Source organism: Microcaecilia unicolor, chromosome 10, assembly GCF_901765095.1.
Source record: "Microcaecilia unicolor chromosome 10, aMicUni1.1, whole genome shotgun sequence".
Lineage (NCBI taxonomy): Eukaryota > Metazoa > Chordata > Amphibia > Gymnophiona > Siphonopidae > Microcaecilia > Microcaecilia unicolor.
The window spans coordinates 61,713,941-61,735,022 of record NC_044040.1 but is presented as its reverse complement, the minus strand read 5'-3'; the positions used below and the strand labels follow the sequence as shown (position 1 = coordinate 61,735,022).

At 40.0% G+C, this 21,082-nt stretch overlaps 2 protein-coding genes across 5 annotated transcripts in view; one reads left to right on the top strand and one right to left on the bottom strand.

Annotated features, from left to right (window-relative positions):
• Positions 1-18,162, top strand: part of LRRN3 (leucine rich repeat neuronal 3) — a 57,016-nt gene extending 38,854 nt beyond the window's left edge. The window contains exon 2 of the mRNA XM_030217235.1: positions 15,242-18,162. Within this exon, the coding sequence (XP_030073095.1) occupies positions 15,596-17,722 (2,127 nt within the window). The 5' untranslated portion in view covers positions 15,242-15,595 and the 3' untranslated portion in view covers positions 17,723-18,162. The remainder of the gene's footprint in view (positions 1-15,241) is intronic.
• IMMP2L (inner mitochondrial membrane peptidase subunit 2) overlaps positions 1-21,082 on the bottom strand; it is a 1,132,561-nt gene that overhangs the window by 629,050 nt on the left and 482,429 nt on the right. The gene's annotated exons all lie outside the window — the stretch shown is intronic.

Genomic DNA, 21,082 nt, shown 5'->3' with positions numbered 1-21,082 from the left:
TAAAGGTTCATAGTGCTCCACAAACAGCAGTAAGTGGGGTCAAGCAGGTTTCATCTGGGCTGAAAGTAGGATCAATGCAAGGCTATTAAGTACTCTAAGCAATTCTTCAGCTTTGCGCCCCTTTGAAATAGCTTGCTCCCCCTCTCCCCCCCAAAAAAAGATTATGATAACAAAAACACCCCCATTCCCAGAATAATTCTGTAAAAATGTGTAACTTGATGTTATAAATACTACTTAATGTTGTTCTATATTTACGTATGTAATATGGACCATTTCCATAAGCCATATACTTGGGTTAAGTGGCCATTTTGAAAACTGCCTACCCTTCCTGCAGATAAAACTATGTGCTCATGGTTCATTGAATTATTGTGACACCAATTCTTATTTTCTTGCTTTGACTATTGCTGCTATTTGCTGCCCTCTATAAGCTTCAGCTCTAGGCAACCACCTAGTTTGTCTAATGGTTAAGCGGTCCCTGGCTGAAAGCTCAGCTGAGGAAGACAGTAAATCAATCTTTCTGCTACTGCAACTCCAAACTGCATGGCCAGGAAAAGCACACAACTCCCAGGCAGTGGAGGACAATGATGCTCTATGAGAAGCCTGCCCAGCTTGTGACTCCAAACACAGTTTCATTACCTCATTTGGAGTCCCAACCCACAGTTTGGGAAGCTCTGCAGTAAAACTTAATATTATATATTTCCAAAATCCATGGAGGTTAGTTAGAAAACACATATCTCAACTACATATACACATTAGAAAATTCAGACATAGTCAATTTATTTGTCACATACAGGCTCTTCTGGAAACTAAATCCTAGTATGCAACCATGCAAAAGGTTTGAAGCAGATCCACTGAGAAATTCATTTATTCATTGCCACATTCACATTTTTTGGCACATAGAAATGTACAAACTTGCATGTTCACAGAACTAGCTCTATTTGCACAGACATAAGCAAGGAAATAAAATCAAACGTTATAATCAGACGTGCCAAGAGACCAGCCACATAGTTCACTGGACAGATACACTTTCCATTCAGCACACTTTTTTTTTTTTTTTAAATCTAAGTGGCTTTTATATATTTTATTACTTGTAAATTGCCTAGAGTTTTTTGTTTTTGACTAGGCATTGATATTTTTTTCCAGGTGTAAAGCCTGTGACTTTTTTCACTTGGCCCCTGTTTATAAAGCCACTCAAGAGGCTGCCGGTGCGATAAAGCCGACGCAGCCCATTCACTTTGTGTCGGTACTGCCACGCGGCTTTGTAAACATGGGGGTTAGTCTATTTTAATTTATTTTTTTTTATACAACACTCATGTAGTTTACTGATGAGTAGTATATCAAATTTCAAACTATTATAAAAATGTGCAGGGGTATTCACATTTAGAAAAGAGGCACACATGAAAAGTATGTCTACTTGTACACAATCTATGGGGCTCTTTTACAAAGTGGGAGTAAGCACTAATGTGCGCTTACCGCATGTTGGGAAGACACTACAGCAGGATATGCTCAGGCATCCCGTGGTAATTCTGGGATCAGTATATGGCAACCTTGCACTAAAAATTATAAAATATTTTTAGTACACGGAGTGTGTTTGGAGGTGAAGAGTAGACATGCCCTGTGCTAATTGGCTAGGGCAGGTAATTGGCTGTGCACTGCCCGATTAGCGTGGGGTTAGCAGAGGAGCCCTTACCTATAAAATAATGAGTGGAGTTGAACGGGTAGATGTGAAGCATCTGTTCACACTTTTCAAAAATACTAGGACTAGGGGGCAAGCGATGAAGCTACAATGTAGCAAATTTAAAACGAATCGGAGAAATTATTTCTTCACTCAACGTGTAATTAAACTCTGGAATTCGTTGCCAGAGAATGTGGTAAAGGCGGTTAGCTTAGCGGAGTTTAAAAAAGGTTTGGACGGCTTCCTAAAGGAAAAGTCCATAGACCTTTATTAAATGGACTTGGGGAAAATCCACTATTTCTGGGATAAGCCGTATAAAATGTTTTGTGTTCATTTTGGTGATCTTGCCGGGTATTTGTGACCTGGATGGGCCACTGTTGGAAACAGGATGCTGGGCTCAATGGACCTTTGGTCTTTCCTAGTATGGCAATACTTATGTACTTATGAACCTCCTAGTAAATAGGTGGGAGTAAGAGCTTACACGCTAATGGCCACGTGATAATTGGGAAATTAGTGCATGGCCATTAAGGGAAGACTAGAAATTGTGGTCATTTTACTGCCACACTAACAGTGGTCTCAGCGCATCGGAAATACATGCGCTAAAAATAGCGCAGACCACCTACCCCTGTGTGTAGGTGTTCCAGTGGAAGGAAATGTAATATATAAACATTTTATTAAATATGTGAGTACACAAAGAGTACACAAACAAATTTACATCATCTTTGGAAAGGTATAAATTTGTGCATGACTATTTGCATTCTAATGGGGCTGTTTCTGGATACTTATTTTATGAAGGCACCTTGTTATAAAATTACCTTCTTTATGCATGCAACAACATATATTATTTACAGTCATATGACTTAAGAGTTCTTTTACTAAGCTGCAGCAAAAAGTGGCCTTAGAGCAACTTTGCATGTGTTTTTCCTGCACATGGTCAATTTTGCCACAACTAGAAAATGGCCATTTTTTTCCTTTTTTGTATTAATGGTTGTCGCTAATGTTTTAGAAAGTCCACAATTGGCCAATTATTATAACAATACATAACAACCCTACCCCCTATTTACAAAGCCGTGCTAGCGGCTGGTGGTGCAGAATGACTTTGAATGGGCTGTTTCAGCATTGCCACGTGGCTTTGTAAACAGGGCCCTAGTGTTCTGCATAAATATCACATCACACACCGGGTCTATCTGTATCATATTTATTTTATACAGGTAATGGAACATCAGCAGTGATTCTTCAGTGGTTACGAGAACCAATCACTTCTTCTGTCATCAGTACATCTTCTATTTTTTATCATTTTTATATCAAACTTTTATTTTGTGCTTATGCAAACTTTTATATATCTTTTAAAAAATGTTATCGCTTTCTAAAGTTTTGGGTTTTTTTTTAACAATTTACTTATTAATCTTCTTTAGTAGGGGTAGTGGGACAACATGAATTCATGTTTCACCCATTGCTGCTTCAAGGCTTCGTCCCCTGGATAATAAATAAATTATCATCACTCATATAAAAACATTCCTCTTCCTCATATTATCACTCCTTTCTAAGGCCACCATACATTACTGTGATCACTCAACTTCTCCCACATATCTCAATGTTAACATGGTCACAATGATTTTTTACCTCTTAAATATCACAGTCACATGATCATCTCCACCAATCTCCATTTGAACTAGATCAACGTTATCCACTCTACTTCCTTGTTGAGACAAAAAGGTTCAATTGTATTCAATGTGTAAATGCGAAATTGTTCATAATCGCCTCCCTCCCATGTGACTGTGATGTTTAAATGAGGTAAAAAAAAAAAACACAACAGCCATGTTAACATTGAGATATGTGGGACAAGAATGATCACAGTAAGGTGTAGCAACCTTAGAAAGGAGTGAATGTATTTGATAATACAATGAAGAGGAATGTTTTTATATGACTGACAATGTATTTATTATCCAGGAGACAGAGCCTTGAAGCAGCAATGGGTGAAACATGAATTACTGTCGGCACACTACCCCCACTAAAGAAGATTAATAAGATAAGTGAATTGTTAAAAAAAAAAATTTCGAAAAGAGATATAAATTTTTTTTTTATTTTTTGAAAGATATATAAACCTTTGCATAAGCACAAAATGAAAGTTGGATTTAAAAAGAGAAGACGGATTGATGATGAAAGAAGTGATTGGTTCTAGTAACCATTGAAGATGAAAATCACTGTTGATGGTCCATTACCTATACAGAATAAATATGATACAGGTAGACCCGGTGCATAAGAGTGTGATATGATATATGTGCTAATGTTGCCATTAACATATAGCCATTAAAAAAATGTTGCATGAACACATACCACCACCCATTTCATAGATGAGAAGGCCTCACACAGTAATCCTGTGCTAACCAATTAGTGCACACTGTCCCTGATGCTCCCCCTCCCGCCAGCCAAAAAAATATTATTTAGTGCCTGGATTAGCACGCGCTAATTTGCAGTAACCACAGGACTCCTGAGTGTGTCCCACAGTATGTCATTTTAAGCCGCATTAGGCGCTTGCTAGCACCTAACACAGCTTAGTAAAAGGGCCCTTTAGTGATGTGTACTTTAAATAGTGGAGATTCAGGATTAGAGCTTATTTAACTAAAACACTTTGTATAGTATATTCTAAAAAAAAAAGAGGATGGAAAGGAAACAAGTTTGGCATTGGAAACATCATTTGTTGTGCTAATCATGTACAAAATCAACCTCATATGTAATAATATTAATGAAGTGCTCAGCTGAGCAAACCCTATAATTAAAAATAAATACAAATCAAAATTCTATTCATAATTAGAAATGACAGTATCACTATAAGCTAGTAATTTGAGCAGGCATAAAACACTCCTACTAATATGAAACACTACAGAGACCAGAACTTTCATTTCCACTCTCCACAGAGAATATTCTAACGAGTAATTTCTGCTTATGTATCAAACGACCTTTTTGCATTACTTATAACATTTTACAAGTAACTCGTTCTATATTATTACCGCCTGTGTAAATGGGTTAATCACAAATGGTAAAAACCCATGTCATATACACTGTATAGGAGAACAGCAGCCCTATGAAATGTGTCAAGAATTGGCTGGTGTGGCTGTGCCCTAGAACTGGCTGCGCACCAGAGCTAAAAAGTGTGGCTGAGACATCCAGAGCCAGACGGTGTAGGAGAATATGGCTATTTGCAGGATTGGGCACTACAGATAAGCTGCAGCGTGGTGTGACCTCTAGAGCTCTGCGGTCAGTTTCAGCAGGTCGCTTAAACTATTAATCTACCTGTACACTGAAGGAGCTCCATTCAACAACACTAGCTGTCCCATACAATGAAAAAAGGTGCAGAAAGGCAACAGAATTAGACCCACGGGTGCCTCTGCAGATACCCTGGAGACTGGAGCTCGTATGCACAAAGAGAAAAGAGAGCTAACCCTTAGTACTGTAGTATAGGGATAAATGTACCTGTCATATGAAGAACTGCCTAGCAAATCAAGCAGTAAGAGAATGATATAAAATATGCCCCAGTGGAAATGGAGTAGAGCCCACTGCTTCTAAAATCATGTGACCTTCATGTTGAAAGCCAGCCACTTCCCTAAGAAAACCAATTTAATGCAAACACTGCACCCAGAGAAAATGCCACCTTGTTAGCACAGAGGGTGCAGGTAACCATGGAGATCAAGAGAACTCTGGGAGGAGAGAATTAGCCTCAGCAATCAACTCCAAATGTAACATTTCTCCCAGAAACATGGAGTCAACAGCAGCAAGCTTGACTCTAAGTAAATACCATGTGTACTGCCATGCACTGAAAAGGCAAGAGTGAAAAAAATTTAAGAGTAGGGCATGATCAGGTTGCATAGCTGCTAGGCAAATCACAGAGGCTCAATGCCCAGGTCAGGCCTCTGGTTCCCCAGGAACCAGGAGTAATCACAGGCAGCTCCTTGTGACTCTGGGCAAGTCACTTAACCCTCCATTGCCCCATGTAAGCCGCATTGAGCCTGCCATGAGTGGGAAAGCGCGGGGTACAAATGTAACAAAAAAAACAAACAAAAAAAAATCTAAAACATCTTGTGTCAGCTGTGGTCACAAAAGTCTAGTAAAGGAGGGAAGCGAGGGCCAAATCAACAGTTGAAATGTCAGTCCCCAATTTCACTGCTAAAAGTCATCGCCAACATACCCCACTGCAGCAGAATGTTATGATCTAAAGAGTTACACACAACACCATAAATAAGGGCCAGAGGCTTACAAGCAAAAAGTTAACTACAGATAACATATTGATGTTATGAGGACACTCAGACATGCAAAATAAAGTGGCAGTATAGAGCAAAATGCTCACCGCCTCACTTGTATCCCGCCTAATTAGCAGACAGAACTAGATTGCTCTCATAACCAGGGAACCAAAAATATTGATGGAGGACCCGTCTTCTCCTGCCAATACCTGTCAAAGATTAAAGATTACTTCTACCCATACACTTTACAACTGAAAGTAAAGAAAATGAACTGTCCCATACTTTCAGCCCAAGACTGCCAATTGCAGTAATAGACACAACTAAAGAAGAGATCACGCCTCCCGCTTTGTGCCGCCATATGCAACAATGCCGAAGGACAACAAAAGGAGCGCAGGAAATCAAACCCGCTAGAAGCGCCAGGGATCACCACCACAAAAGTGCTCCTGCAATGAATGCCAACAAGCAACGGGCAGCCCGGAGAACAGAGTGGGAAGCGCAAGAGAACATGCCCAAGAAAAAATGTCCAGGGCACTGATTACACTGCCGAAGCATACAAACAAAATGGCGGCTGCTGGCAAACAAACAGCCGAAGAGACCGCCAAACATCGCAGCCCCCCCCCCCCCCTGAAGCAGCACCATGAAGATTCCTGGATTGGTGCAGAAAGGAGACCAGAAGCACCTTAAAAAAAAAAGAGAAAGAGGGGGGAAGTTAAGAAGAAGGTTTAAGTGAAATATTAGATACCAAACCTTAAATGGAAAGTAATGTCATAGTGTTGAAGAGATATTGCAAATTTTGAGAGCATGTTTACCCTGTTTACCTGTTTAATAAAAAAGATTTAAACATAAAAAAAGAGAAATACTCACAGCCTTGATTCCTTAGTGATAGAATCAGGAAATAAAGAACTCCCTGCGGTCAGACAGTACACAAAGTTAGTGAAATAGTGTCATGAACGCCAGGGTTGGAAGCCAGGACTGCAGGGTCCAGAGACCTGCAGGTGAGCCTCAACTTCTTTTTTTTTTTTGTTTGTTTTTAAGAGGCAGTTGTTATATAGCAGAATTTGAACATGCTGTTAGGAAAGAGGGGCAGGGAAGGGGCAAGGGGGGGGGGGGGGGACCTGGCACCACCAGGTGTACCCCAAAGTGGCCAAGCCCAGCCAATAGCCCCAGCTCATAGCCCCAAGTTCAACTAAACCAGTGGGAACAGGTTAGGAGCAAAGCTCAACCAGAGAGCAGCACAGGATATGTCCATCCACCTGCTGAGATAGAGAGAATACTGAGATTAAGATGGATGAACAGGTCCACATATAGTAAACCTCTGAGGTTCTCTCTATCTCCACCTGCTGGTAGAGGGACATAACCCACTCATCTCTAAATTGATCTGTGGGACGCTATGGAATAGAAAGATATACAGATTATTTTGATATTTATTTATTGGGGTTTATTAACTGCCTTATGGAGAGATTTGCCCAAGGCAGTAAATAATGGTGTTTTCCCTATGACAGCACAGGTTGTCAAAATGGAAGTGGGTGCATATTTTATAAATATTAAGGCTAGATAGAAACTTTTAAATACCTCCGTGGCATAAATGCACAGGAGGCAAATCTCTTTTAATTGATAGGAAGCTCTAGATTGAGGGGGAAACAGGATGAAGATGAAAGAGGACAGACTCAGAAGTAACCTGAGAAAATACTTCTTCATGGAAAGGGTGATGAATTTGCGGAACAGCCTACCGGTGCAGGTGGTGGAGATGAAAACTGTATCTGAATTCAAGAAAACCCGGAACAAGCACATAGGATCTCTAAAGGGGGGGGGGGGGGGGGGGGAAAGGATGGGTAGACTGAATAGGCCATATAATATTTATCTGCCTTCATTTTTCTATTCTTCTATGTTACTAGCACAAATCCTGACGAAAGTACAGCTATAATAAACCAGCATACACTTATACCAGCTTGTAAACTGGTAAAAATGTACATGTGTATTTTAAAAAAAATGTGTGTAAATCCTAACTCCGCCTAAAATCCAATACAGCAGAGTTAAGTACAAGTATGTGTGCTCTTTCCCTGCAGACCCAGCGCATTTGCATGGTAGGCCTCCAAAGTTGGGATTGAGAAAGGCTGCCTTACATAAGAGTTTTCTGAGAGACAGGAAATGCCGGTGGTGGGAGGCGGGACTGGTGGTTGGGAGGCGGGGATAGTGCTGGGCAGACTTATACGTCTGTGCCAGTACCGGTGGTGGAAAGCGGGGCTGATGGTTGGGAGGCAAGGATAGTGCTGGGCAGACTTACACAGTCTGTGCCCTGAAAAGACAGGTACAAATTAACATAAGGTATACACAAAAAGTACCACATATGAGTTTATCTTGTTGGGCAGACTGGATGGACCATGCAGGTCTTTTTCTGCCGTCACCTACTATTATAAATAACGTTTAAAGGGAAGAAAACAGCACAACAGAGCTTCCAAAACTGTGGGTTGATTATTCTGCAAATCTGGAGGAAGAGGGAGTCTCACACAATTTTATCTGGCCATATTCTTGAGGTCATGACCATAAAAAGATTGATAAGCACTACGGCACACTATCATCTTCTCAGATTAGGGCCTTGTTTCTCTCTCCTGGTGACTTAAAACATCCAGCCTCAGTCCCTCATATCCAAGAATGTTTGAACTTCCTGTGGTTTGAATATTTACACTGAGTTCATAAAGCATATAGGTAAACAAATCATGCACCAATTTGTAAAGAGGCTCAAAGATGCATTATATTCAGCATCATCACTAGTAGCCCAACGGTGTCATCCTTCTTTCCTAAACATTATCCATCTAATCTCATCTTTGGACATTAAGGACTAGATTCTATATATCACGCCTAAAAAATCAGCGCTAAAATGAAATTGCCCTAAGCATATTCTATAAAGTATGCCTTAATTTAGGCATACTTTATAGAATAAGCCTACATTTCTGCATGGTATATAGAATACGCCGAGCACTGCTCTGCATGACTAAATTTAGTCACAGGATTTACACCAAGTAAAACTTGGTGTAGATCCCAATGCCTAAATTATACATGAACCATCTGTATTATTCTATAACAACACATATAATTTTAGAAACGCCCGTGACCGTCCATTCTATGCCCACTTTTCAACTATGCAACTTAGAATTTATGTGCACCACGTTACAGAATATTTGTAGATATAATAATAAATAGTTCTGCATATAATAATAAATAATAAATTCTAATTAATGCCAATTAGTGCTGATAATTGGTTAACATCCAGTTATCAATGCTGATTAGCTTGTTAATCAATTAGCTTATGCATATTGCTAGCCCAGGTTGATGATTACGAACTTTGGATTAGTAAGTTATCAATACTTTTAAATAAATGAATGTGATCTGAGTTCCTCAATATTTCAAATTAACTGAACTGGCCTGTGTCCCTAAAGGAAACAGAGGTAAAAAAAAAATAAAAATGTTCTCAGCAGCATGGCTGTATCAAAAGTGTGAACCAGATATCGTGGGATGCTATACTTTCTGGGAGAGGAATTTGAATGAAATAGGATGAATGGTTCATAAACTGTTAGTCGATGAGGGAAAGACAGACACAGCAATTTTGTGTCTTGTGAGATTGGATTCTCTACTGGAATCTTAGCTAAAAATTAAACTTGGTATAGAATAAATGAGTATAAATCTGAGGCAGAAATAAGTGCAGTAAGAGAACAGACACTAACTCAGATCTTCAATAACAGTACTGGACACAAGATCAATAGACATTCTTTATAAAGCAGAAAAAAAAATAAGAAAGAAGTTGAACTAAGAAAACCTCAATATTCCTCTCTTGCCAACTTCAGCAGTTTTAATTTCAGATAATGTTTATCACTAGTAGAACACTTACTAGTTATCGGGACCTTGTAAGTCAGTTTTATAGATAAAACCTCAGTGCCAACATATTTAAGGAAGCAGACAAATCTGATGCTCATTCAGACTTTACATCCTTGAGAACAAGAACCTTTTGCCAAGTGTATAACATTTTTCTCTGTCTATACTAACCGCATTTCAAAAACCATTTATCAATGCCAAAGAAATGCTGACCTTATCTTAGAGATTTTAAGCATACCTATTGTACATTTGTAATAGAAGGCAATAGAAAAGGTGAAGATTGTGATATGATGGTATTGTAAAGTACATGAAACTCCTAGGTAGGAGTATTTATATAAACTGATTGGGGAAACTGTGTTTTGTACTGTATTTTATGCTTCATCCGAGGAGCAGGTGCAATCAGGGTAGTGTCGCTGACTAAGATTTGTGCTGTATTTTAGGTCAAAACATTGTACACAAGAACATTAATTTGAAATACTATGTTGTGTAATTCTTTTTCCAGAAGCATGCACCAACTAACAGCAATAGTCACTAATGTGCACTACTGCATTATTTTACAACGGGTCCTATTTTATGCAATGGGATCTAGTTACTAAGGGGCCCTTTTACTAAGCCATGTGTCTATGCATGCCCAATGTGTGCCAAAATGGAGTTACTGCCCGGCTACCGCGTGGCTCTTGCAGTAATTTAATTTTTGGCGCACGTCTGATACACGTGTCCAAAAAATGTATTTTCAGACGCACGCCAAGTAGCATTTGACACGCATAGGTCATTACTGCTCGGTTACCACATGAGTCTTTACCACTAGGTCGATGGCTGGCGTTAAGGTCACAGACCCAAAATGGACGCGTGGCAATTTTGATTTTGCCGCATGTCCATTTTCGGCAAAAATTTTAAAAAGGCCTTTTTTTACAGGCGCGCTGAAAAATGGATTGGCGCACACCCAAAACCTGCGCCTACACTAGTGCAAGCCATTTTTCAGCGCACCTTAGTAAAAGAACCCCTGTTAGTGCATGCTAACTAGGGAGCACACATTTGTGACTCTAGCTGTGGAGTGGAGGAGTGGCCTAGTGGTTAGAGCACCGGTCTTGTAATCCAGAGGTGGCTGGTTCAAATCCCACTGCTGCTCCGCCTTGTGATCTTGGGCAAGTCACTTAGCCCTCCATTGCCTCAGGTACAAACTTAGATTGTGAGCCCTCCTGGGTCAGAGAAATATCCAGTGTATCTGAATGTAACTCACCTTGAGCTACTACTGAAAAAGGTGTGAGCAAAATCTAAATAAATAGATAAATAAAGGGTGGAATATTCTGATTCTGCTGATTAACCACAGATTTAGATGGTAAATAATATACTTGAGAGAAAAGTGGAATATTTTCATCAGCAACCCCTAGGTTCTCTTTTATATATCTTCTAAGCATATCATGAGGGGTAACAGCAAAAACCCTAGGAAAATTCAAGAAATGAAGGTTGTTATTCCTAATAGTGTTTTCAAACGATTCAGTCTTTCTTCTCAATCTAGCCAAATCCTTAATAATGGTAGTTTGAACATTCTGAATGTCCACCAAATCTTTCTTTTGTCAACCCATTCACTGAGGGCCCCCTTTACTAAGCTGCGGTAAAAGGGGGCCTGCGCCAAGGCCCTCTTTTACCACAGCGGGTAAAAGGCCTTCATTTTGTTTTCTAAAAAATGGCCGTGCAGTAAGTGAACCACTTGCTTCGCAGCCAATGCTTTTTTTTTGGGGGGGGGGGGGGGGGCCCTTACCGCCACCCATTGAGGTGGAGATAAGGGCTCCCGCGCTAACCTGGCAGTAATTGGGCAGCATGTGGCACTGCCCAATTACTGCTGGGTAAATACTGGCATTTTTGTAGCACCGGAAATGGTGCATGCTGGGGGTGGGAACTACCACTGGGCTGATGCTGTAGCCCGGTGGTACTTCTGGATTAGCGAGTGGTAATTCAAAGGGTTTAACTAGGTAGGAGAGGCTCCCTGGTGAACTGGCCAGCTGCCGATATTCAGCGGTATTTAACCAGCAATTTGCAAACTGGCGAGCCAAGGGGCAGTCCATGGGCAGAGTTTGGACCAAACTGCTACTTAACCACTTAGCGGTGACATTCAGTCTGGTAACCACGTCAATGAGGGGCCCTTTTACTAAAAGGTTGGTGCGCAGCAACAGGCTTGCTGCGAACCAATCTAGAACTACCACTGGGCTACCGCAGAAGCCGGGCGTAGTTCCCACCCCCAGAGTGCGCCATTTCTGGTGCTACAAAAATATTTTCTATTTTTGTAGTGCCAGTGCTTACCCAGTAGTAATCGGCAACACCACATGCTGCCTGATTAGCACAAGTGCTCTTGGCGGTAAGTGTTCTCCCCTAAAATGGTTGCACGGTAAGTGGTTCACTTAATGCACGGCCATTTGTTTTCCAGAAAAAAAGATAGCCTTTTACCTGCTGAAGAAAAAGAGGGCCTCAGCGTGCATCAAAAACATGTGCTGATGCTAGCGCAGGGCCCCTTTTACCGCGGCTTAGTAAAAGGACCCCTAAGTGAATAAAGTTAGGGCAGCGAAAGAACTATCCTGACTTTATGCTCTGAGTTAACCGGACACTGAGATGAACATCTGCAACACATGAATCTTTCTGAAATTAACATCGCTTTGTATCTGTTTTTCATTGAAGACGACTAACGTCTCATGGTACTATATAAGCCACATAGAGCCTGCAAATAGGTGGGAAATGTGGGGTACAAATGTAACAAATAAAATAAAAAATAAAAATATAGGCTGGTGCCCGCTCACTTCCAGATGACCACATATATCAGGATACAGCCCAAACATGGCCCAGTATTGAATATGAAGAGTTCATTTTGCCCGCGGCAGTCAATGGCTTAAAACCGCAGGTTGAATATCACCCCCACAGTGACTGCAGATTTTAAGGATCAATCATAGATATCTTTGCAGTTATTCAAAATTCTTTGCATACATCTTACATACTGAAGATAATGTATATGAAACAAGAGAGCAGCATTATTTCACTGTAATAAGTGTATTATCATAAATGCTACTGGACAATGTAATAAAATTTAATTTTGGATAAAACCAAGGCAGGCGGCAATTAAATTGAATCTCTAGTGTAGTATAAAAGCCATTATAATAAATATACTATCATTGTGAGCATACTAGAATTTTCCTAACTAGATTATAATTTAATGTAAACTATTTTCCAGAACTCTAAAGATAAATAAAAACAACTAATGCATCATCATTCTTGAATGTTATTGTATAAACATCTAATAGCTAATCCTTCATTCATTTTTTGATTATATTCAAATAATATAAACACCTAAATTCAATTTCAGTTTATGTATTTTTGCCAGATCTTAAAACTAATCACTAGTTTGCAATTTGTTTATTTTTCAATAATATACGCTGTTTATTGTCCATGTTTTGTAGCTAAAATATAATTTCATCATTCATTTTCTGTTTTCAAGTCAATTTAATACTGTATAATTTAAATTAATTTCTTTGTAAGTTGTGATATCTTTTATTGGACCAACACAAAAACCATCTAACATGATTCTACTATTCTTAATTTATACTTTCTCTAATAATATGCTGTATTCCCTATTAATATGTAAGCTGCATTGAACCTGCTTTAAGTGGGAAAGCGCGGGATACAAATGTAATAAATAATAATAATAACAACATATGAGATTTCAAAAACCTGAAAAGTATTTCGTATCTTCCCTAAGGGCCCTGTTTACTAAGGTGCGCTAGCGTTTTTAGTGTGCACTAATTCTAGAGACACCTATATATTCCTTTGGGTGTCTCTAGCGTTAGTGCGTACTAAAAATGCTAGCAAGCCTATAGTGCAGCTTAGAAAACAGGGCCCTAAATTAAGTGTATAACAATCTTTGTATAATACTTATACTGATAGAATAAAAGATTTTTCTGCTTATTTTTATTTCTCTAGGACCAACCTGGCTACCAGTTTTTATGTATTTAGGCATTTATCACCTGCCTTATGGAGAATTCCAAATAACACATGAAAATGGGGAATGCTAATATGTTGCTTTGCTAAAAAAAAAAAAAAAGTAAAATAATTTGTACAATGCAATTGTCCAAAGTGGAGAAGTGGCCTAGTGGTTAGGGTGGTGGACTTTGGTCCTGGGGAACTGAGGAACTGAATTCAATTCCCACTTCAGGCACAGGCAGCTCCTTGTGACTCTGGGCAAGTCACTTAACCCTCCATTGCCCCATGTAAGCCGCATTGAGCCTGCCATGAGTGGGAAAGCGTGGGGTACAAATGTAACAAAAAAAAAAAAGCTAGCATAGTAGCTTTAAATTTGTAAACCAGGCTAAGGGTCCTGTTTACAAAGAACGCTTGTGTTTTTAGTAAGTGCTAAAAATTAGGGCGCACTGTGTAGATGCCCATAATATTCCTACGGGTGTCTACATGGTTGGCCACGCTAAAAACGCTAGTGTGCATTTGTAAACAGGGACATAACATAGTAGATGACGGCAGAAAGAGACCTGCATGGCCCATCCAGTCTGCCCAACAAGATAAACTCATATGTGCTACTTTTTGTGTATACCTTACCTTGATTTGTATCTGCCATTTTCAGGGCACAGACCGTAGAAGTCTTGCCCAGCACTAGCGCTGCCTCCTAACCACCAGCACCGCCTCCCCCCACCGGCTCTGCCACCCAATCTCACATGTTTGAATTCCGTTACCGTTTTCATCTCCACCACCTCCCGCGGGAGGGCATTCCAAGTATCATAATTCAAATGATTTTGTTTCTTTATAGCAAAAGAATGAAAAACTGTCCAGACAGGGATATATTTAATAAGCCACATTAAATGTTAACACAGCAGTTAGTGTGTGCTAATAGTTAATGTGGTGGCTGAATAGGTAGCATGAGCTCATTTTTATGTTTACTGCCTGCTTAATACAGAAGGGGCAGTAAGGGTACCTTTTACAAAGTGGCAGTACCCATACCACCGCTCTGCCCTGTATCAATTTGGCACTACTGCCAGGCTATTGCAGGACCCCGGCAGTAGTGCCTGCTCCCCAATGTGTGCCATTTCCGGTGCTTAAAAAATATTTCTTCATTTTTAGCACTGGGGGTTTACCCGGTAGTGATTGGGCTGCCCTGCGCATTGCCCAGTTACTGTCAAGTTAACACAGGAGCCCCTATCACCTTCTAAATAGGTGGCAGTGAGGGCTCCCCCGGGAAATGGCTGTGCAGCAAATGGTTCATTCATGGGAGCCACAAAATCATATTGTACATTAATAAGCAGGCCCCACAGTGTTTTAGGGTAAACATTTAGACCGTATGGATACTAGAATACTATCTGAAGTACTACAGTCCTCTCCATAGGCAATAATAAATGTAATAGTAATGGTTACATTATTTTTATCATCGTACTTTTCATACTAATTATTTCCTTCTTTACTATTTTAGGTCATTCTGCAATTCCTGCAAATATTAATTCATCATGGAATCTGAAGGTAATACAACTAAACTAATTAATTGGGTAATCTCCAGTGGCCCTCTACGTATATTTCATCCTCGATAGGATTATCAGTGGCTTCAACATCAAGGATACAGTGACCTTAATTTCCTCAATATGTATGATCTGCTTGGAACACAGTATTGCAACTTGTTTCCAGAAACAAAATCTCTGTGCTTCTGTGCCATTAATTATTTGACAAATGCAAGCACTGTCTTTATCAAATGACCAGCTCATACTGAACTTAACAAGAGCAAAAGTGGATTCTTTAAGGTCCAATCATTTTTCTGAACAGCTGAGCTAAAATGAAGGACATGTCACTTAAAATCATTTTTCTACTTGGTCTAAATACTATTTCATTTGTATACATGAAAGATGAAAAAGCTGACTGCCCTCGGTTATGTACATGTGAAATAAGACCTTGGTTCACACCAAGATCAATTTATATGGAAGCTCCTACAGTGGATTGTAATGATCTAGGTCTTTCTAATTTTCCAACCAGATTACCTGCTGATACACAGGTTCTACTTCTGCAAACTAACAATATTGAAAAAATTGCGTATTTGGTAGATTTTCCAGTAAACCTCACGGGGCTGGACTTATCTCAAAACAATTTGTCCTCAATGACCAATACTGATCTTAACAAAATGTTTCACCTTCTTTCTGTGTATCTTGAGGAAAACAAAATTGCTGAGCTACCTGAAGGATTTTTTTCTGGGCTGAAAAATTTACAAGAACTCTACATTAATCACAACTTGCTATCTACAATTGCACCAGGAGCTTTTACAGGCCTTCATAACCTTCTCAGACTTCACCTTAATTCAAACAGATTGCAAACAATCAACAGTAAATGGTTTGAAGCTATTCCGAACCTAGAAATTCTCATGATTGGGGAAAATCCTATCATCAGAATTGAAGATATGAACTTTAAACCTTTGATAAATCTGCGCAGTCTGCTTTTAGCAGGAATAAACCTCACGGAAATACCTGATCATGCATTTGTTGGCCTTGAAAATTTAGAAAGTATATCTTTTTATGACAATAAATTTGTTAAAGTTCCACATACTGCACTTCAGAAGGTGATAAATCTGAAATTTTTGGATCTAAATAAAAACCCTATAAACAGAATACGAAGGGGTGATTTTAGCAATATGCTACACTTAAAGGAGCTGGGAATTAATAATATGCCTGAGCTGGTTTCTATTGACAGTCTTGCTATTGACAATTTGCCAGACCTGAGAAAAATAGAAGCAACCAACAATCCAAGATTATCATATATTAATCCAAATGCATTTTATAGACTTCCTAAACTGGAGTCACTCATGCTCAACAGTAATGCACTTAGTGCCATATACCGGAATACAATAGACTTGTTGCCGAACCTGAAGGAAATAAGTATACACAGCAATCCAATCAGGTGTGATTGCGTCATTCGTTGGATTAACATGAATAAAACCCATATACGTTTTATGGAGCTTGATTCTCTGTTTTGTGTGGATCCTCCTGAATTTCAAGGGCAGAACGTTAGACAGGTGCACTTTAGAGAAATGATGGAAATTTGTCTTCCATTGATAGCCCCCGAAAGCTTTCCCGCCAATCTGAATTTAAAAGCTGGTAGTTCAATTTCATTACACTGCAGAGCAACAGCGGAGCCAGAACCAGAAATCTACTGGATAACCCCATTAGGTCAGAAACTTCTGCCAAACGTTATTTCAGACCATTTTTATGTCCACTCTGAAGGAACTTTAGAGATAAATGATATAGGCCTGAGGGAAGCAGGCTTGTATACTTGCACAGCAAGTAACCTAGTAGGAGTAGACCTAAAAACGGTTTTGATAAAAGTGGATGGTACTTTGCCACGTGAGAGCAATGGATCGTTAAATATTAACGTTAAAGATGTCCAGTCTAATTCAGTGCTGGTATCATGGAAAACAAGTTCTAAGACAATAAAAGCCAATGTAAAATGGACTGCCTTTGTAACTAATGAACACACTGAAGTGGCTCACAGTGCTCGGATCCCATCTGATGTTAAGGTATATAATCTAACTCATCTCAGTCCATCAACTCATTACAAAATTTGTGTAGATATTCCTAATGTCGACCAACAGAATGAAAAACAGTGTGTTAACGTCACCACTAAAAAACTGGACTTTTCAGTGAAAGATAATGAAAAGATCAATACTACCGCATTGATTATTATTCTTGGTGGTCTCTTTGGAGTAATCACAGTGGCACTTTTTTTCAGTTACGTGCCAATTGAATTGGGAAACAACACAAGTTGCAATTATTTAAAAAATGATTTGCAAAAACCACCATTTGCTTTTAATAATCTTTATCCTCCTCTCAGCAATCTATGGAACACTGGAAAACAGGAAAGTACAGCACTTGAAGTTAAAGCAACTGTGATAGGTATACCGAGTAACATATCATAAAACCTGACTTCTCACCTAACTCATGTAATAAAGAAAGCACAAGACTGTACTTGTGCTACTTGAGAGGCACAGCAACATTACTGTTTTGGAAAAAGAGGTCTTGATTTCATGTTTGCTGATTAAAGAATACCTGTATTGATACAGCATAAAATGGTTTTTACTTAACTAGCTTCAAGTGATACTGTGCCATCCCAATTTAATTATTCATTTTTATAGGACTCTGTAATTTCTGAATATATTATATACATGGACAAGACAATTTTCTGTATTTGCTTTTTATACAGTTTACTGTGTGTAAGAGTAGTGGAACTGAGCAATACCTCCTCCTGTGCCGTCCCACACATTTTAACAAAGAGTTTTTGAAGTATCCAGATGAACTAGATTCGACACATGGTGTTATGATATTGAAAAAAAAATTCTGTAGATTAGACACAGTAAGTCTGTAAATTTTTTTTATCGAGAAAAATACATTTTTGATTAAAACCAAATATGCTTACATCCTGCTTGATTCTTTGAATTGGGGGGTTATAATACAAAACAAGCAAAATGTGGTGTACTGTTGTGTGTGGGGGAGGGGTATAAGTGTGTGTATGTGCATAAGTTGGGGATATGCATTTATGTGAAACAAAATGGGAAATGCCTTTATATGGCAGCTTCACCCCCTAGCAGTAGTACTGCAAGACTATCTCTAGGGGTCACTGGCACCATTTTGAACCCAGTGCAGCAGGTCAGGAGCGACAGGGGATCACTCCTATCCTGCATCCACTAGGTCATAGGGATTTTTCAAGGTAGACCCAGGTGAGGTCTATGAGAAAATGGGGGAAGGGGAGTTTATGTGAAAAGGGGGAATCTTCAGGGGTCCTTAGGAGGAAAGGTTATGTGATGAGGGATAGGGCTCGTCACAGCAGGAAGTATGTGATGGGGCATTGGGAGGGGTTGATGTGATGAGTGACACTGGGAGGGAGAGAGTGTGATGGAGAGCATAGGGAGGGGGTATGTGCTAATGGGGGCTCTTTAGAATAAGAGATATGTGTTGGGGGAAATTGGGAGGGGTGGCTCATCAGGAGAGTGCAGTTATGATGGGGTGGAGAATGTAATGGGGTGGAGGTGTCAGGAGGAAAGGCGGACCTTTGTAATATATTGGGCAGCCTCCATCAGAAGCAGCTCAGATGTATCAGACTACAGTTTAGTAGCCCAATATTTCTAGACGCTATGAATAACGCTGCTTGCAAAGTTGATCACAAACGTGTTATTCATGAACAGCAGGAACAACTAAACTACAGTAGTAAATTAAGATGCAGTAAAATCCCATTTGTTTTTACCTCAACTTTATAACTACCTCCCTAACCCCCCCCCCCCTTCCTTTTATAAAGCCACTCTACTGGTTGACACAGCCCATTAAAAGTGAACGGGCTCAGCATTACTGAGAAGCAGCCACCAGCGCAGCTTTATATAAAGGGGGAGGGGCAAATGTCTCTTCTTTGCACTCAGCTATCACAATTAGATCGTATCACATGTAGACATGGTACTGTTTCTGCTGATACAAATATAACCAGCAAGTTAAATGTAAAAAGATAAAAGCATTCACTTTAAATCATCATCTAGAAAACCAGTTACATGTTAACTCTCCTCCCACAGCTACCTTCTATAGCATTAGATTTTCATTATCTATGAAACTTGCAAAGTATTGTGGTTGCCGACTTAGTCCACTTAAATATATACAAACAAGCGGCAGGTGATACCTTTTAATTGGACTAACTCAACACCTGTGTGACTAGCTTTTCACAGCTATGCTCTCACTATCAGATCAATAAGAAATTATGCAGCTAAACTGGGATAAAATAGTACTGAATGAGCAAGGCATGAGGTTATCTGAACTGTAAAGACAAATGCAGACACCCTCCTGCCTGTCTGATCTGTACTAATCAAAGCCAGTGTAACTGTGAAGTTTTTCACTCATCTGATAGCTCTTGGCAAGCCAATAAAAAAAGTATTACTTGCAGTGTGTTTATTGACTCTTACTTCTACATGACACAAAGCAATGTTAAACAATATGTATGGGTTTGTGAACTACAGTAAGTTTTAAGATGGTGTGAGAGGCAATTCTATAAGCTGGTGCCTACAGTTAAGGGTCAATAGTGCACATGGTTCATAGAATAGTAGCTCTTATGGGTAACTAGCACTGATAGCTGGAGTTATGCACATAAATGCTAGGTGTCATAAATACTACTACTACTACTTAACATTTCTAAAGCGCTACTAGGGTTACGCAGCGCTGTACAGTTTAACAAAGAAGGACAGTCCCTGCTCAAAGGAGCTTACAATCTACATAAGTAATGCCATACTGGGAAAAGACCAAAGGTTCATCGAGCCCAGCATCCTGTCCCCAACAGCGGCCAATCCAGGTCTATGGCACCTGGCAAGCTACCCAAACGTACAAACATTTTATACAAGTTATTCCCGAAATTGTGGATTTTTCCCAAGTTCATTTAGTAGCAGTCTATGGACCTGTCCTTTAGGAAACCGTCCAACCCCTTTTTAAACTCTGTCAAGCTAACCGCCGGCAACAAATTCCAGAGTTTAATTATGCGTTGGGTGAAGAAACATTTTCTCCTATTTATTTTAAATTTACTACACTGTAGTTTCATCGCATGCCCCCTAGTCCTAGTATTTTTGGAAAGCGTGAACAGACGCTTCACATCCACCTGTTCCACTCCACTCATTATTTTATATACCTCTATCATGTCTCCCCTCAGCCGTCTCTTCTCCAAGCTGAAAAGCCCTAGGCTCCTTAGTCATTCTATAAACAGTGCGCCTAAATCACTTACCACCTAATTCTATAAAAGTCATCAAACAGGGATCCAAGATGGCGACGTTGTGAGTTCAATCACCAGACGCACTCCAACCTACCTCCGTTAGACGCTGAAGAAGGCGCTTTGCCTATCGATTGCAATGGGCAAACAGAGAGGCAAACTCAGGGAGGCTCCCTCTACCCCTGGCGGAACCCACCAACTTCAGCAAACAACGCTGGAACGGTATGGAATCACGCTGGGCCCTGAGATGGTGTCGACTCCTGTTGCCGGAGTTAGCGCGCTGACGTTAGCCAACAGTATAGACGGGGCTTCCTTGAGCCCCATCGAACGTGCGGCTCCCCCGCAACCCGGACGAGGAAGTACTCCATCAAGTCCTGCCACACTACTCCCAGGAGGAGAACAGAGTGAAAGGAGAGGGAACATGCTGGAGACAGAAGGAAAACTGGATGCTAGCAACCTGGTGAACCAGTCTTTAACTCTAGTCCTGTAGTAAGATCAAAAACAGCGAGTACTCTAGACCAGGTTGTTAAAGCTCCCCTCCCGGATT